This window comes from Chiloscyllium plagiosum, unplaced genomic scaffold (genome assembly GCF_037043375.1).
Source record: "Chiloscyllium plagiosum isolate Xiang-an unplaced genomic scaffold, Cpla_swu_hap1 HiC_scaffold_19, whole genome shotgun sequence".
In the NCBI taxonomy this organism is placed as follows: domain Eukaryota; kingdom Metazoa; phylum Chordata; class Chondrichthyes; order Orectolobiformes; family Hemiscylliidae; genus Chiloscyllium; species Chiloscyllium plagiosum.
In genome coordinates, this window is record NW_028270157.1 from 46,454,078 (window position 1) to 46,469,176 (window position 15,099).

A 15,099-nucleotide genomic window follows, 5' to 3' on the forward strand; every position below is an offset into this window, starting at 1 on the left:
ATAAGGTTTAGGATGATGGTGAAAACGAAACAATGAACAGTCCAGAATAAGAGTGGTTAACTGGGCAAGATTTTCATGGGCCACATAGGCATACCAAATGTTGGTGAGAAAAATTGTTCCTGAAAATAAATGACTTGCAAAAAAATCCAAAGATCCTATGATGTAATAGTAGATACAATTTTTCTTCATCTTAATTTGTTTACAGCAGATGTCAGGGAGAAAAAAAAATGAAAACCTAGTCGAATGCAAAGTATTCAGAGAGGAGGCACAATAAAATAAGATAAGCATAGAAGAGGGGTTATGAATAAAAACAGGCAGTTAATATAAACGGGAATATCAAAGTCTTCTCCGTGTGCATAAATAGTAAACCAGTGGTAAAAGGAGGAGTATAAGGTAAGTTTGTTCTCTGGGACAATGGCATTGGGCTGCTCTCATTTGAGAGAGGCAGCTGGTGGTGGTTCAACCAAAGAGTTGAGAAGATGGGATCTCAGCTGGTGCAGGAATTGTACTGGTGTTGTTGGTCTCATTCTTCATTGCAAACCAACTTTCCAGCCAACTGAACTACTGACCCCATGCAATGTGAGGAAAAGCTTTTTTGCACAGAACATGGTAGTGTGTTGGAAACAGGTTCAACTGAGGCATTCCAAAGGGTGTTAGATGATTTAAATAGAAGTAATATGCTGTGTTACAGAGAAAGAACAGGAGAACCACACTGAGTCATAAGAGCTGGTGTAGACACGATGGACTGAATGACATCATCTGCATTGTAACAATTCTGTGAAATCTGGGATCAAATCTGTTAAAACCATTTGAGCTTATTGTAACCCTTGTAAGTTTTCTTCCATTTAGGAAGTACTTTGTCATCATGCATTGTCGTTTTTCCTACAAGCAAAATTTGTATCATTAAAGTGTTTTCTTTATTGAACTTCCCAAACATTACTATGCTACCAAACACTTTAGACATCACACACTGAAGATAACACCAAACCACCGAATCAGAGTCATACAGCAAGGAAACAGACCCTTCAGTTCAATTAATCCATGCCAACCACGTTCCTAAACTAAACTAGTCCCATTTGGCTGCATTTGACCCATATCCTTACAAACCTTTCCTATTCATGTACTTATCCAGATGTACCTGCATCCTCCACTTCCTCTGGCAGTTCATTCCACACACTAACCACATTGTGTAATACTAAAATGTTGTCTGTCATGATCTTTTAAAAATGTTCTCCTCTCACTTTTAAAATATGCCCCCTAGCTTTGAACTCCCCCACCTTAGGGAAGCGGTCTTTGCTATTCATCTTATCTCTGCCCAGTTTCCAATCTACAACGTTTCTTAAACAATGAGAAGTGGGAGCAGAGGTAGGCCATTCAGCCCATTAAATCTGCTTCATCATTTAGTTGTAAAGTGGAGTAGTGGATTATCAGATCGATCAGATAATCCACTACTCCACTTTACAACTTTACCCCACAACTATTGATTCTTCTACTGATTTAAAATTTATCACAGTCTTGAATATACTTTATGACAACTTCCACAGATTCATAATCCTCTGAGTACAAATTCCTCCTCATCTTTATCTTAAATGTGTGATCCCTTATTAAGATTATGCCCTCTGGTCTGAAACTCTTCCAAAGGTGAAGCAGCCTTTCCGCATCTACCCTGTCAAGTCCTGTAAGAATCTTGTATGTTTCAATAAATTTGCCTCTCATTCTTCTATATTTCAACAAGTACAGGTCCAGTCTATTCAACTGTTCCTCATTAGACAGTCCATCCATATCTTGAAACAGCTTAGTGAACCTTCCATGGACTGTCTCTAATGTCACTGTATCTTTCCTTAGATAAGGAAGCCAAAACTGTTCATAGTATTCCAGCTGTGGTCTGATTAGTGGCTTGTTTAGTTTTAGCAAAACCTGTCCACTTTTATTCTCCATTCCCTTTGAAATAATATAACTTAAGTTGTACTTAGTTTGAGTTCCATTATAGATGAGCAATACCATGCGATGCATTTTATACTAATTAATAACGTTCCTACTTGACAGCATGATTTTGATTTAGTGAGAGCTGATCTTTCAATGCCCCTTTAGTCCTGTTGTTCAAAATATTGATGCCGGATGACAGGGTATCGATTTAAGCCCTACTTATGAATTACATATATAAATGGGCTAACTTTTTCAATGGAGTAACTAATGTGGTCATATTGCATTGACACATGAAACTGAAGGAGTTCTCTGCCTGTTTTGCTAATAAAGATTCCGTTGCACTATCTAGATTAATTGGTCATATGTTTGCTCTGACGCTTTCTGCAAAATAGCATCAAAATACCCACAAATCATTGCACATATCATTCACTCTGGTTGAACTGCTTCTCGACCTTTGAGAGATGAAATGTGATGTGCATTTTTTTTCCTTGTGTTTGGTGGATTTGTCGCATTCTAAATGTTACACCAATGCAAAACCATTTTTTGACCTGGAAACTTGCTGATCTGTAATTAACCTAAAAAATTTACTTTGCGTGCAGCTGTTATCTGGACTCCCACAGGGTGTGGTTGAACAGTGAAGCATCAGCTGGGTTAACTGCTAATCATAGTAGTTGTTCTCCAGAAGTTCGCATGACCTGAGAATAACACTACAGCTGATTTACTGTATATTATAAACGTAGAAAACGCTTTTTTCATGGTAATTAAGTTAGTCTTTTCGAGCTTGAGCATTTCTACTTATAGCTACTGTCTGTTTCTTACCTTCAATTATGCACAGTTACTAAGAGACGAATTTATTTTTATTAAACTATTTTGCAATCATGGCGTTACACATGCTAAGTGAAACTACTATTTTAAAAGATCAGGTATGTATTATTCTCCACGATGGAGTTCTCCAATTTCAAATAACCTCTCTTCCTTTCCCCTTTTTCCCCTTCCCAGTCCCTCCCCTTCCACTCCTCCCAGCCACCTATCGGATTCATTCCTCCCATTGACCAGCCAGGTTGTACCCTCTGCCTGTCTTCATCTACCTCCCCTTCACCAAAGTGCCCCCGCCGCCCCCTTTGTCTGCAGTTCTCCTTAAACCCACCCTCAGTTCTGAAGAAGGGTTACACCCGAAGCTTCGACTTCTCCACTTCCTGATGCTGCCTGGCTTGCTGTGTTCTTCCAGCCTACTGCCTGTCCACGTTTCCTCTGGCAGTTCATATATGCATTACCACTGAAAAAGTTGCCATTAGGTCCCTTTTTAAAATCTTTTCTCTCTCACTTTAAACCTATGCTGTCTAGTTTTGGACTCTTCGAGGAGAAAGTGAAGTCTGCAGATGCTGGAGATCAAAGTTGAAACTTTATTGCTGGAACAGCACAGCAGGTCAGGCAGCATCCAGGGAACAGGAGACTCGACGTTTCGGGCACAGGCCCTTCTTCAGGAATGAAGAATGAAGGGCACAGGCCCTTCCTGAAGAAGGGCCTGTGCCCGAAACGTCGAGTCTCCTGTTCCCTGGATGCTGCCTGACCTGCTGTGCTGTTCCAGCAATAAAGTTTCAACTAGTTTTGGACTCCCCTACCCTAGGGAAAAGACCTTGGCTAATCACCCTATCCATGCCCATCGTGGTTTTATGAACCTCTGTAAGGTCACTGCTCAGTATCTGATGGTCCAGGGAGTATAGCCCTAACCTATTCAGCCTCTCCCCTATAGCTCAAAATCTCCAACCCTGGCAACATCCTTGTAAATATTTTCTGGATCCTTTCAAATTTCACAACATCATCTTTCCAACAGCAGGAAGGCCAAAATTGCATGCAGCATTCCAAAGGTGGCCTAACCAATGTAAGTACTTTGGTTTTGCAAGATATCTCCTCTGAATCCTTCCATATTCACCAGCTGTCAGTATAGTATTTGATTGTATTTTTAGATTATAAATTTCCATATTATATGTTTGAATAATTCATACTTGAAATTTTAGGAAACATCCAAACTTAGAACAAATTCAATTCTGTTCATGGTGCTGAAATCTTGTTTGTGCTTTTTTAGTGCTTTGCCTTTTAAGCAAGTTTGGTCAGATTGTAAATCACCAAAAATAAAGGTGAACTGTTTCTGATGTAAATAAGTTCATTTTAGAAGTTCTGCCCGGCTGGTTTGCATTTCTTCAGCTAATATTAATTTGACCTATTTGTAGTGCAGTGCAGGCTGAGCCTTCAAATAATTTACTTTTAATTGTGTTATAATTTACAATGTTTTAAAACCCTATTTGTTTTGCAGCAGCATCCTAAAGGAAAAGTAAAGAGTCTTGGTTTTATAGTTGTAATGATGTGGTTGGTTTTTGCTTGTTGATGTGTAGTACAGAGTTACCATTACTTTGTGCTGTAAAACGTCCCTTATAACTTCTCGTCGTCAGCATATTGCTGTAGTTTGCAAGAAGAGTTGAGCTATTTGAAACCTGGTTTGGTGTTTTAGATATTATTAGGAACGTTGAAGGTTCTATCTTAGCTCCTGTCATAAGGTAAAAACAGGAAATTGATAGCCCTTTTAGGGAAAAACAAATTGTCTTATTTCTGGGTTTTTAATTATGCTACATTGGAAATATTTTGTTCCAGGAGTGTGCCATTACATCTCTGAAGAGGTTGATTAAAAATATATGAAAATGCTACTTTTAAATTGTGTATAAATCTGAATGGGTCAAATTCATTGAATTGGGAAAAGCAGGTTATGACACACATTAGGTCTTTGAACCTTCTGGTGCTGTGGGATGTTTCTGTTTATGTGAGCGAGCCTTGCTGACCATAAATGCTTAAAATAAGTGTGAACCAGTTTGACTATCAGGCAGAATTTGAGTGGGAGAGTGGGTAGCATCTTTGGTTGCAATCTTGCTTACACAAAGGAAGATAGTTGTTGGAGGTCAATCCCCTCATCCCAGGACAATGCTGCAGGATTTCCTCAGACTGGTTTTCTAGTCTTAACATCTTCAGCTGCTTCATAAATGACTTTCCCTTCAGCATTACATCAAAATTGGATATTTTTGATGATTGTACTGTGTTCAGTACAATTTGCAGTTAGATTCTGAAGCAAGCTCTGTCCAACAAATCCTGGACGATATTGAAGTTTGAGCAGATAAATGGCAACTAACATATGTGCCACAGAATTACCAGGCAAAGGCCACCTCTTATTGCATTCAAAGCATTGCCATATACCAAATTCCCAACCTTCAGGATCATGGGGTCCCAGTGACCAGAAAATGAAATGGACAAGCTAGATGAATACTAGGTCTACAGAAACTGGGAGTTGTGTTGCAAATAACTCACCACCTGATTGCTTGAAGCTTGTTCTTTCTCTACAAGTCAAAATGTGAATCCAACAGAATATTCTCTAAATGCTTATGAACCTTGAGAACAACCAGGATAAAACAGTTGATTAGCATCCCGTCCAATACTTTGACTCCCTCCACCATCATTGAACCCTGTGCCACCTATAAGCTGCCATGAATCCTTTGACAACACCTTCCAAATTGATTATTTTTACCACATAGAAGTGCATGGACATACTGCCACTTACAATTATTCTTAGTATTCCTTCATTCTAACTTGGAGCGATATTGCCACTCCTTCACTAGCTGTGTCAATATTCTGGAATTTTAAATATATAGGTTTGAAGATTGTTGCATGTGATTGGATTAAGTGAATACAGGAAAGTATGGAATGAGAAAATCAATTCCAGATTACTTTTCAGATAAAATAGTCTTGAATGCGTCTCTCTCTCTCTCTTTTACTGGACCCATGTTTGCATTTGTATTCCCTTGATTTTACCCCAGATGAAATGCAAAAAAAAAAATCCATAAATGACATTCAATCCTGGTAATTGTCCACTGAATGTAGACATAGCTGGCATCTTTCTCCCAGCTTTGGGAGCCATGGTAGGATGACTTATAACACTTTACAATATAATTTTATTGTAAAAATACATATGACAATAAATTCTAATTATCTGGGGCAACACAGACCTTTGTAAATACTTTATTGTTTGGAAACTGATGTGGTATATTTCCCACAGTGACTGAACGGCCTAGCAGGAAGACCCAACCTAGCTTGTCTATCTCATAAAATGCGTTCATAAATGAGGTGCCATAATGTCCAATATGTTTTAATAGAAAGCAGAAGGTTCCTTTTGCATAAAAACAATTTCACTAAAGTCGCTGTCTTCAGTCCAGTTGCTTTTAATGTTTTCCAGTTCTTCAACACTTGAAATTTCTCCTGCCATGATTGCTATTGATAAACGTATAATTAATCATGCGTAACCCTACTGTGATATAACAGAAAATAGAAGTCATATCTGGAAAGACAACATTTATAATTGGATATTTTCAGTGTTCAAGTGAGACAATTTGAAAGCTTCATGCATCCTATTGTGTATGGCTAAAAGCAGTGAGTTGCTTAAAAGCCTTATTTCTGCCTCAATATATTATTCCATTGAAACTAGTTTAAGACTAGAATTGGTTACAATTCATGAAACCATCCTCGTTTACTGTATTCTGAAATGCTAACCATGCTGCAGATTTTGGGTTTCTCCCAGTGCCCTTTCCAGTCTAATAGCTCTGATGTACATAGCTGCACTCTTTCAGACTTCTGCTTCAAAAATATTCAGTGATACTTTGTTCAGTGTTGGCAAATAGTAGACCTGCTTATTATCTCTGTTTTCGTTATGTAATAATGTCAATTCAGCAGGTAATTTAATATCCATGATGGATGTTCATCTTCTAGACAAATGGATCTTAGCCACACAAATCAACAGTAACAATCAGTTTGAGTAATACAACACTTTGAGCCAGTTCATCAAGTGGCTGAACATAGAAACCAGTAAGTTGAGTATTTTTGAAAACATGTCTTTTGCAGGATCTACAAGCCATGTGCAGTAACGCCACATTAAATGGGTCCACTGCTTAAATAATAAGCAGTCATTCTCATATTGCATGTACAAAGACACAATGACCAACTGATGCCTTTTTCTGGAACTGTACTAATAATACTAGCTGTTTGCTGCATTTTAATTCCAGAAATGTGGGTTGTTAATATCAGCATTATTATTTTGGCACTCCTTTTGTTTTTTGACACATTTTGAAGGATGATTAAGAGTGGCAATTTAAAGATCTGTTTCTTTCTTAAAAGTGCTTGTAATATGGCAAGCTCACTAACTACAGATAAAACACACGGATAAAAAGTCAAAGATCCCACATCTATAATTGTGAAGTCTTCATATGGATTGAGCAGTGGTGACTGTAAAGTTAAATAAATTAATATGATTTGATTGCCCAGTGCACTAGTATTTGACCACAGTCGATTTTGAACATAGGTGATGCTGAGGAGTTACAGAACCTAATCAGGGAGGATTGGAACAAATATTTGAAGGCTTATGGAGAAGAACCATAGTTTTCTGTCTGTAACTAATCATTTATATGCTTGTTCTGTTTTTGTGAATATTTATTATATGTCTGCTCTGAAACTATACAATGTTAAATTCAGATCTTTCATAACATAAGAGGAAGTACAACACAGTAATGTAATCTGCCCAATCTCTCTGTTCAACATTGACTCTAATTCTATTTCCCAATCCCATCCCAGGATGCTTTTTTATACTTCAGTCAAATATTTATCGAACTTACTTTTACATTTTTTCTGTGATGCCCTTTTTAAATTCATTTTAACTTTAATTAGAAAGATAAATTATTCTAACTTTTCCCAGTGTTAATTATCTATTTGCAGTTTGTTAATGAATCAGTGAAGATCATGTTTCACTTTTGTCCACTTGAAATTATTTTTCTTTACAATCTTTCAAAAGAAAGCTGGATTTATATTTGAAAGTGATGAATTTAGAAGGCTGTGGTGATACAACTGGAGAATGGGACTAGCTGGCTAGCTCTTTCATACTGTAAAATTCTGACTTTGATTTTTAATTTCCTGTTTTAGTAAAGCATCCCAATTCTTTGAGCTTTTAGTAATGATTATAATGTTACTTTATAGAATAATTGTAATGAATATTTGCATGTATTCACAATTGTAATGATAGAAGCAAACAATGTGGCGTAATTGTGGCATGAACAATGCATAATATAAACCAGCATTACCTTAGAGGTGGTAAATATAAAAGCACTATCTGTAAAAACAGATTTGTATTTTCTTCCTTGAACTACTTGTACCTGGTCTTTAAAGACCTATGCGTTTGCAATTCTAAATCTTGTTCCTCGACTTGATTAGAAAACTTCCTTTCAGTACACTGATTTATTCTTGGAGCCCTTCTTGGTAATTTAATATCTCTGGTTTAAGTTGGCATTTAATGTTTACAAAGTTTGATGTTAAACATAGTTTAAAACATCATGCCTATTTTATCAATTAAAGAATAATAAATGATTAGTTTGTTTCAGGCTTTAGTATTGTTACATTTTGTAGCTTTACTTAGTGGTGTAGAGGGACTTCATTAATCACTTCAATAGATATATCTGCATCACCATATTCTATAATACTGTATTGAAAACTGAAGAATGATTCTTTGACTATAAGCATACCATTGTAACAATGACTAGTGAGGAGATAAAAATTACGGGGAATTAGAAAGTGCAATTGATTTTACTGAAATAAATGAGAACTTTTGATAAATACAAAAAATTCCAAAGATGTTTAACTGGTTTTGCTGCACCTGTGGAGGAACAGAATTAATTTTTCAGGTCGAGGTCTTGCATCAGATTCATAGACTAATAATAGCTCTAAAACTCTACTTGTAGGTACTTCATGCATGGTGTTTGCAAAGAAGGAAACAACTGCCGCTATTCCCATGACCTTACAACCAGCAAGCCTTCACTGATTTGCAAATACTTCCAGAAAGGATGCTGTACCTATGGAGATCGCTGCCGGTAAGGGCCACCTTGTCTTGGGAATGTAACCCCTTTTAATCTTGAATGGTTTAAACTCTCAAACTTTCAGAAGTGAAAGTGTTTCTGTTATTCAGTAATGAATTGTAATGGTGCTTTAGCAAATTATAAAATGGTACAATATTACACACGTTTGTTCTCATTTAAAAAGCAATATATTTTTAGCATTTACTTAGATATTTCTGTAGTGCCAAAATCTCCATAAGTTCCATTCACTCCAAGTTGTACAAATAAATATGTGCTGTTGGGCAATTGATATTGCTTATTATCAAAAAGGCCCCTTTCTTATTAATTTAACACATTTTTCCAAGAACCCTCTGTCTCCTTGTCCTCCGCTAATAAGCACTAAATGGAACTATAGATTATAAGCACAAACTATAAATACAATTTAATAGCAATAATAATTGCAGAGAAAATCAATTCAGATTTCACTTGATTGCAAAACATTCAACTTGTAATTTGGCTGCATGAAAAAATACATAATTTCTAACATTGAGTAATGCCAAACCTTGTATAACATTTCACCATAACAGCAATGAGGTCTTTATCTGTGTGTGTCTAGGGAACTGTCAAGTTAGAAATGCACAATGCCAAATATAATTCTCAGTTAAAATTAAAATTCAAGGTAGTGATAAAATAAAAAAATTCTTAATGTAAGATGACTGTTTTAAGTTATATCTTAAGTTCTCAATTTGAAGATGAAGAACACAGCCTGTACTTGTGTGATTATTTTTGTTTTGCTGTAAAACTGTGCTTGCATTGAAAATTGAAGCTTTGTGAAGTGATGCATTGCGTTCTGTGGAATAATGCATATTCTATCCAGGTGTAAAAAAGAGAATGTAGTATAGTTTTGTCCAAATTTCTGTTTTTCATTCATGAATTGTGGACATTGTAGGTGAGGCCAATATTTATTGCTCGTCTCTAATTGCCTTTGAACTGGGTGGTTAGCTGCACCATTTCTGATGGCAGTTAGGAGGTTGGTTAGCTCATTTGGCTGGATGACTGGTTTGTGATGTGGAATGATGCTTGGGTTCAATTCCTGTACCCTATGAGGTTCCACAAAGGTCCTGTCTTAACCTCCCCCTCCACTGAGGTGTTGTGACCCTCAGGTTAAACTCTTGACCAGTTGTGCCTCTAATGAGAGAGAAACTCTGTGGTTCTCTGACACTGTAGCAACCTTTCCTTTACCTTTAAGAGTCAACCACATTGCTGTGTGTCTGGAGTCCCATGTAGTTCAGACCAGGTAAGGATGTTAGGTTCCCTTCTCTAAAGTATATTATTAGATAACCATATGGCATTTAGGCTATTCACAGTTAGATCAGTGTTTAACTTCAGACTTGTATTGAATTCAAATTTCACTATCCGTCATGGTGGGATTCCAACCTACATCCCTAGAATATTAGTTTGAAATTTTAGATTATTAATCCTGTGACATTACCATGACATCGCCCATCGACTGAGACTGCCAGATTTTGGATTACGTGCTCGGTCAAATGAGAGCAGATGATAAAAATATTTAAAGTGATTAAATACATTTGCTAAATAGTTTAACAACTATTTATGGAATATATGCAGACTTAGAATTGAAATTTGACAACCGTTTTTGATGCAATGTGTTGTCACTAAAGCATGTTTTAGAATATTTGAAATTATCTGTTAAGTTTAATGGTAGACTCTTAATATTTTAGTTACTCAGTATAAAATTAGAAGCCATTTTTGCAGAATAGTGAAGAAGAAGCTATTATTAGCCAAGAGTTAATGGCATTTTCTTATCCGAGTTCTTTTTGAATGTTGTTTCTTTCAATACTTCAGGCAATTTGTGAATCTGGAACCATGGGTCATTTTCTTTCAATTTCTAATACTGATTTATGGCAGAACTTGAAACACCTGATTCATTTCAGGGAACTTGAATAGGCCTACAGTCCGTGGCTTGCCCATTTGAACTGTTCATTGCCTGTGATGCATGTATTCTGCATGTCCTTGAGTATAAATATTGAATTTCGACAAGGTAGACTTTTCAAGGATGAAAATTGTGTACAATTTTCTATCATGACACAAAGGAATTAATAACTAACATCTCATAATTGCCTACATGCACCGAGCATGTTGTATTATTCAATGTATAAAATAAAAGATGGTTGTTTGAAAAGGAACTTGCCGGCTTTTTCTCTCGAATTAAATAATAGCTTAGATGCTTTATTATATTTGTGTGTTGAATATGTGAATAACAGAATACTGGACTGTAGCATTTTCAAATTATGAGCAATAGCAATTCTATTCAGTTTCACCTAGTTATTAAAGTATTTTATGCTTTTCCATTGAGCTTGTCATCAATGGGCATGAGAGGCATAAAGTTCAAGCTTTATTTTCAGTGAAGAGTAAGCAATCAAAATAAAATTCTCGAACATGCACAGTACACTTCAGCTCTTGAATAACCATTTCCAAAAAAAAACCCTTTAAAAAAGATGTTGAGAAAGCCATCAAGTGCCAGTGTAGTTTTCCATTTTCCTTCTTTTAGCAGCTTAACCTTTACGTTTTGTTTCCCATCCCACAATTGACAACTAATGGGATGGGAAACAAAATATAAAGCTTAAGTTGCTGTTATCATATGTTATTTCATAATGCTTTGAAGGCATGCGACATGAATGTTCTTTGAATAATTAGATTTATTATGGATTAGCAAAAGTTTGTAGATTTTACATTTTGCTTTTTGGTGATAGTTTATCAGTGAAAGTGACAAACTAAGATGGATAAAGTGATAAAATAATAGAACAAATAGCAGAAAGGTAATAGAAAGCACAAATGAAAACAGTCAAATGAGGAACCCAGTGACTAGGAGTTGTAGTAAATTGAGAATGAAGAAGGAATGATGGAAACAATAAGATGATTTAAACAGTCATAAATCAGCAAAGAAACAATAGCAGCCAAGGGCAAGAATTGAGGAAAGTGGTGAAGCAAAATATAAAGCTGTGTGAAATAGGTTTGTCTAATGCCTTTCTTTCACAATAAAAATAGGAACTGGGAATCAGCAATCAGTCTGACATTGGCAGAGACAGAACTAAATCTTTGATAGCACTTAGGCACAAAAGTCAGTGGCTGTGTTCTAAGGTCTGCACTTTTTGGTCTATAGTGTGTATTTTTCATCTTGCACAGATAAAGACATCACTTAGAATACAATCTGTTTCAGTAAACTGGAATGCACTGGTAAAGACCACTGGTTAATCCATACTTAATTATTAGGCAGATAATTGTCCGATTCATATGCACTGTGAAATTCACTTACAGGAATGCTGAACCCACGTGTAACTGTTCCAGCATAAAAATCTGACACCAAAGCTCTTATTATTACACACCTTGGATCCAATCCCAATGAATTCAAAAATAACTATTGAACCAAAGTACACATTTGATACGGATTATGCTTTGCAGCATACCTAAGTTCCAGGGCCAACTGCAGCTCCTTTGCCTGACATGATATTAGTAATGCCTGGACTGCCCCGGTACAAAATCCCAGCACTTTAAAATGCAGCTCTGGCTGACCATAAGTCATTGACATAAGCTTGTTCAGATTCCAAAAATACTGCCATACTCTTCAATAATAAACTGTTGCTGTCTTCCCCAAGGCCTCTGCTTGAATGCTGAGATTCTACCTCCAATTAATTTTATCTTGTCTAACATCTTTTTGTATGCTGAGATATAAATTCATACCTTGGATAAGGTGACAGCATTTCACTCCTTTTACAGTTGATCCATTCTGTAATTAGTGTTTAACTATAGGCTCAATCTGTTTTATAGGAGACATGTTCTATCAATGTGCAGTATTCTTCTTGTAATATTGAGCAGATGGAACACCATGTTATTCTTAACTACACCCTCTAGTGAAAGTTGAGCTGTTAAGTCAGGAAACTTTGCAAATTGCCAAGTCATTGTCATGTTGCTGTTAGTGCAACTTGTTGCATGTGAATTGGCTTTGAAAATTTTCAAAAGTGCGTTGTTGGGAACTTTAAGAAGTCTTGAACTTTGAAGGATGCTATATAATACTAGTTTTTCCTTTGATTTTCAGTGCTTGGCTAGTTGTTCAGATAGTACTGTCGAAAGGACTTCCAACTGTTTGAAATTGTCTATTTGGTAGTCTAAAGGACTTTGCTTTGGTTTTCTGTTGCAAGACTGTCTAAATGAATTGGTTCTCATTTTCACAATACACATTCGCAATATTTGAATTTACTACTTCTATCTGTATTCTGCAATCACTACACCACACCTGAATATTCTTCTGTTTTTATTTGTAATATCATGCAAGTCTGGTGTTCTAAAAAGGCAAGAGAATGTAATTGAAGCAAATTTTTAAAAAAACATAGTAAACCAGGCAAATAATTTACAGTTTACTCAAATGTACAGTCACAACATTTAATCTCATTTCTTATAATTTTTTCCCAGTTACAGTAGGTCACTTGTATCAGTGTAATTTAATTCACCACGTGTCACAATGTCAGAAATCATTGTACTATCTGATTCACCATAAGCACCCCATTTTCAGTTTGAGTATGTTTCTTTTACATGCAGTAGTTGGATTCAGGAGAAATTGAAAGCTTTAACTATTGTAGTAAGCATTACTCTTGCAGTTGGTGCTTTGATAGGTATCTGTAAAATTCATGTATCATATTGACGTGCAACTCCTGTGCTGTTTTAACTGAAGATATGTGCCCAAATTATATAATTTAGCACTGCCTTCCCAAAAAAACTCAACAATTTCTGCAATTTTCTTTCAGTTTTCCTTGTGTAACTGAAAGGTTTTGCAGTGTTATCCAATTAAGGGTTTAAACCGATCTTAAAAAAATGATTTGCAATAACAGGATTATATTTATTCATCTAACATCAGTCTTATCATGTTGTTAAATTCTTTCATTAAAGGTAAGTTTGATCCCTAACTAACAGTCAGTTTAACGGGAAAGTAAATTAAAAACCTGCAATCTTTTAATTTACTTGAAAAGTAATTGAGAGTTTGAAGTTCAGCTGCCTCATGAAGCAAATGTAAAGTGACAAATTGAAGAGCAAATAATTGAAATTCACAAGTCAGTGTTTTGCTTCCCAGACTGCTGGCTATTTTCACATTTAATGATAGTGTATTCAGTTAATCTGGCTGTTTTGTTCTGACTCATGTATTTTTGCCTGCAGCTATTCTAGGACACCTTGTCATGCATTTACTCTATCCCTTCTGATCTATGGCCCCTGCCATGGGAACTGTTCTCATTAACTCTGCTCATGCATTCTTATCAAGTCTGTCTGGTTCTGAGATGCCAATCCTTTCTGTAGCAGTGAAATATGAATGAAGATGAGTAAAATGCAAATTCGGCAAAAAAAGACTGTGTGTTAAGAAAACAGGTGAACTTGAACTCCAGAATCCAATTTTGCATGCATTTTGGGCTTGGCTCTTTTACTAACCAGGAAGTGATTCATATTTACTCAGTTTTATTAAAGTGTAAATCTTATTTTGAAAACACATTTTGGAGCCATACTGTAGGGAATCTAATCTAATTTAATCATATCAATGTTCCTAAAGATCCTGCCTTTAACTGTGTGTTCTTGTCTTGTATTTGACCTCCCAACATGCATCATCCTACACTTGTCTGGATTAAACTTCATCTGCCATCTGTCTGCCCAACTTTCTTACTGATCTATATCCTGCTGTGTTGTTTGATAAACTTTGTCACTGTCTACAATTCCACCAATTTCATGTTATCTGAAAACTTCCTAATCGGATCACCTAGAATTTTATTCAAATCACTTCTATATACTACATCCAACAGAGGTCACAATACTGATCCTTGTGAATCATTACCAACCTCTACTCTGAAAAACATTCCTCCACAACTGCCTTCTGTCTTCTATGGCCAAGGTGATTCCTTAAATTTATTTTCTAGTCCAGTCATTCATCCTTTTAGTCTCCAAGATTAAAGCTGTACAATTACGAGGTATCATTGGAAAATACTGATTTAAGACTTTGAGTGATAATAGGTGGATTTTTGTCTGAGGCAAATTGACTATGAATGATTTGGTTGGGATATGGATTCCACTCATTGTCCTAAATCAACTGTGGTCCCAAGTATTGATTAGCATTAGAACTCATTGGAAATGCTGAGTGAATCCCAGGTGGAAATTCTGCCCCACACACACCAAATTAAACAAGCAAACTTGTCGGAAAGGA

General features: G+C 36.1%; 1 protein-coding gene across 2 annotated transcripts in view; it reads left to right on the forward strand.

The window, feature by feature from the left end:
- Window positions 1-15,099, forward strand: part of mkrn1 (makorin, ring finger protein, 1) — a 59,000-nt gene that overhangs the window by 6,092 nt on the left and 37,809 nt on the right. For both annotated transcript variants that reach the window (XM_043709350.2, XM_043709351.2), the window contains one exon: window positions 8,748-8,876. In XM_043709350.2, the coding sequence (XP_043565285.1) occupies window positions 8,748-8,876 (129 nt within the window). The remainder of the gene's footprint in view (window positions 1-8,747; window positions 8,877-15,099) is intronic.